The following is a 1,930-nucleotide window of genomic DNA, read 5'->3' on the forward strand; positions in this document are numbered from 1 at the left end:
AAAAAAAAAAAAAAAAAAAAAAAAAAAAAGAGAAAGTCCTGCTGCCTCAGCTCTCGCTCCTCCACGCCAGAACTAATATGACTCATCCAGGCTGACATTTAAGAAGCAATCAAGTCCCATCAGAATCCTGCCGGTTGTGAGGCCGATAAAAAAATAAATAAAAATCCTAATCAAGTCAGAGAAAAGCAGCAGGAACAAGGCTGATCACACACAGAGAGAGAACCACCATGATAGCTGCTACCGCCTCTTTTCTGTCACATCTCTTTTTTTCATCATTCTTCTCCTCTCCTGAGTCTGGACATTGGTTATTATAAAGTACCCTTTAACTCCCTTTAAATGAGCGCACACTCCACACAAGCCTCTACTGACTGCATCCACTTGTAAAGCTGGAGGGCTGTGATAATCCATTTATACTCATTTATTCCCGTTGTATTCCCACGAGGCCACTGACATGATGGTGCCACTCACTCCATCCGTACCCCACCCTTTTTTTTCTCTTTTCCTTCCACACTGGGAGAAAAAAAAAGCGTTCTTCCCCGTGTCACCAATTATGCTCCAGTGCAACAAAATTATAAAAACACACTCCAATTAAAGCATCCATTAGGAGGACGCTAATTATTATAAAGCCTCATTAACGAGCTGAGCTCAGTGGTGCTGGAGATTTGAACATTCATCTGTCAAGTGCCTTTCAATAATCTTTAACTTTTTTTTTTTTAGTTTTAAGTGTTGGATCAATAAAAGCCGGCCGGCAGAGATCAAGTCTTGTGACTCCATGTGAGAACAGTGTGAGGTCTGAGAGGCAACATCCATTCAAGCAGGATAATCACATTAACTAGGCGTGTCGGGGCTTTGTGGAGAGATTCTTCTAAAGACAAGCTCAGCTCTTGAGTCAACCCCAACAGGGGTTTTTCCCCCCTAATCTCATCCCCCAAGACAAACTTATCAGACTTTACAAGGCAGCTCCCAAAGTTCACAGCAGAGAGGAATCGTTTAGAGTGTAAAAAAAAAAGAACAATTTAAAAAAAGGGAGAAGGAGGTGAAGATGCTGAAGAAGCAAATCAGAAACACTTTACCGGTTTGGTTCTTCTTATGCAGCACAGCATGGTTGGAGTTGGAGTATCCTCCCTTTTTTCTGCTTCTCTGCTTCTTTCTTCCTTTTCACCTCTTCTTCTTCTATGCTCACGCCCTCTCTCACGTGCACACACTCTCACTCTCGTGCACACACACACACACACACGCTCTCTCTCTCTCTCACTGTGGCTGTTTCAACAGCTAAACTGCCCGGTGCATTTACTCATCCCAGTTTGCACACACGCTCCTCACTCGGTCTGCTCTTACTCGCTTGCCTGACAATGACTACAAGCCCACCCTTTAGGCCCCTCCCCACCAACCCCCACCCTCGCTCCCTCACTCCATCCCTCTCTCCTCCTTTTCTTCCCTTCACACTCTCCTCCTCCTCCACCACCACTTTTAGATCAGCACTCCTCTCTCCTCTACATCTTCTCGCTCTCCTCCCCTCCAGCAAAAAAAGCTGCGACCCCACCCTAAAAAAAGCCTGCCCCTTTGATAACTGAGAATACCTCCAGTCAGGTTTTTTATTCTTCTCCATACTATTACTACTATTATTATTATTATTATTATTATTATTATTATTATTATTATTATTATTTATGATACTTTTATTTATTTGCGTGTGTGTGTGTGTGCTTTCTTTTAAAACTGCCTCTACCCTCCTCCTACAAAGGAGGTGCCTTTCTTTCTTCTTCTTCTTGAGTGGCTCCAGATCTCATCCTCAGTCTGCAAAGACTCCCCGGATATCAGATTATAATCCTGCAAGTCCAAATTACAGAGAGAGAGAAAATGCTAAAAGCATGTTTTCTAGCACAGCTGGAGGCAGCTACTGCTGGGGTGTGTGTGTGTGTGTGGGGGG

The 1,930-nt window shown here is 43.6% G+C and overlaps 1 protein-coding gene across 1 annotated transcript in view; it reads right to left on the reverse strand.

Moving 5' to 3' along the window:
- Nucleotides 1-1,348, reverse strand: part of gap43 (growth associated protein 43) — a 15,513-nt gene extending 14,165 nt beyond the window's left edge. The window contains exon 1 of the mRNA XM_014004531.1: nt 1,074-1,348. Coding sequence (XP_013859985.1) covers nt 1,074-1,103 — 30 coding nt within the window. The 5' untranslated portion in view covers nt 1,104-1,348. The remainder of the gene's footprint in view (nt 1-1,073) is intronic.
- Between the last annotated feature and the right edge of the window lie 582 nt (nt 1,349-1,930).

Source organism: Austrofundulus limnaeus, unplaced genomic scaffold (assembly GCF_001266775.1).
Source record: "Austrofundulus limnaeus strain Quisiro unplaced genomic scaffold, Austrofundulus_limnaeus-1.0 Scaffold25, whole genome shotgun sequence".
Classification (NCBI taxonomy): domain Eukaryota; kingdom Metazoa; phylum Chordata; class Actinopteri; order Cyprinodontiformes; family Rivulidae; genus Austrofundulus; species Austrofundulus limnaeus.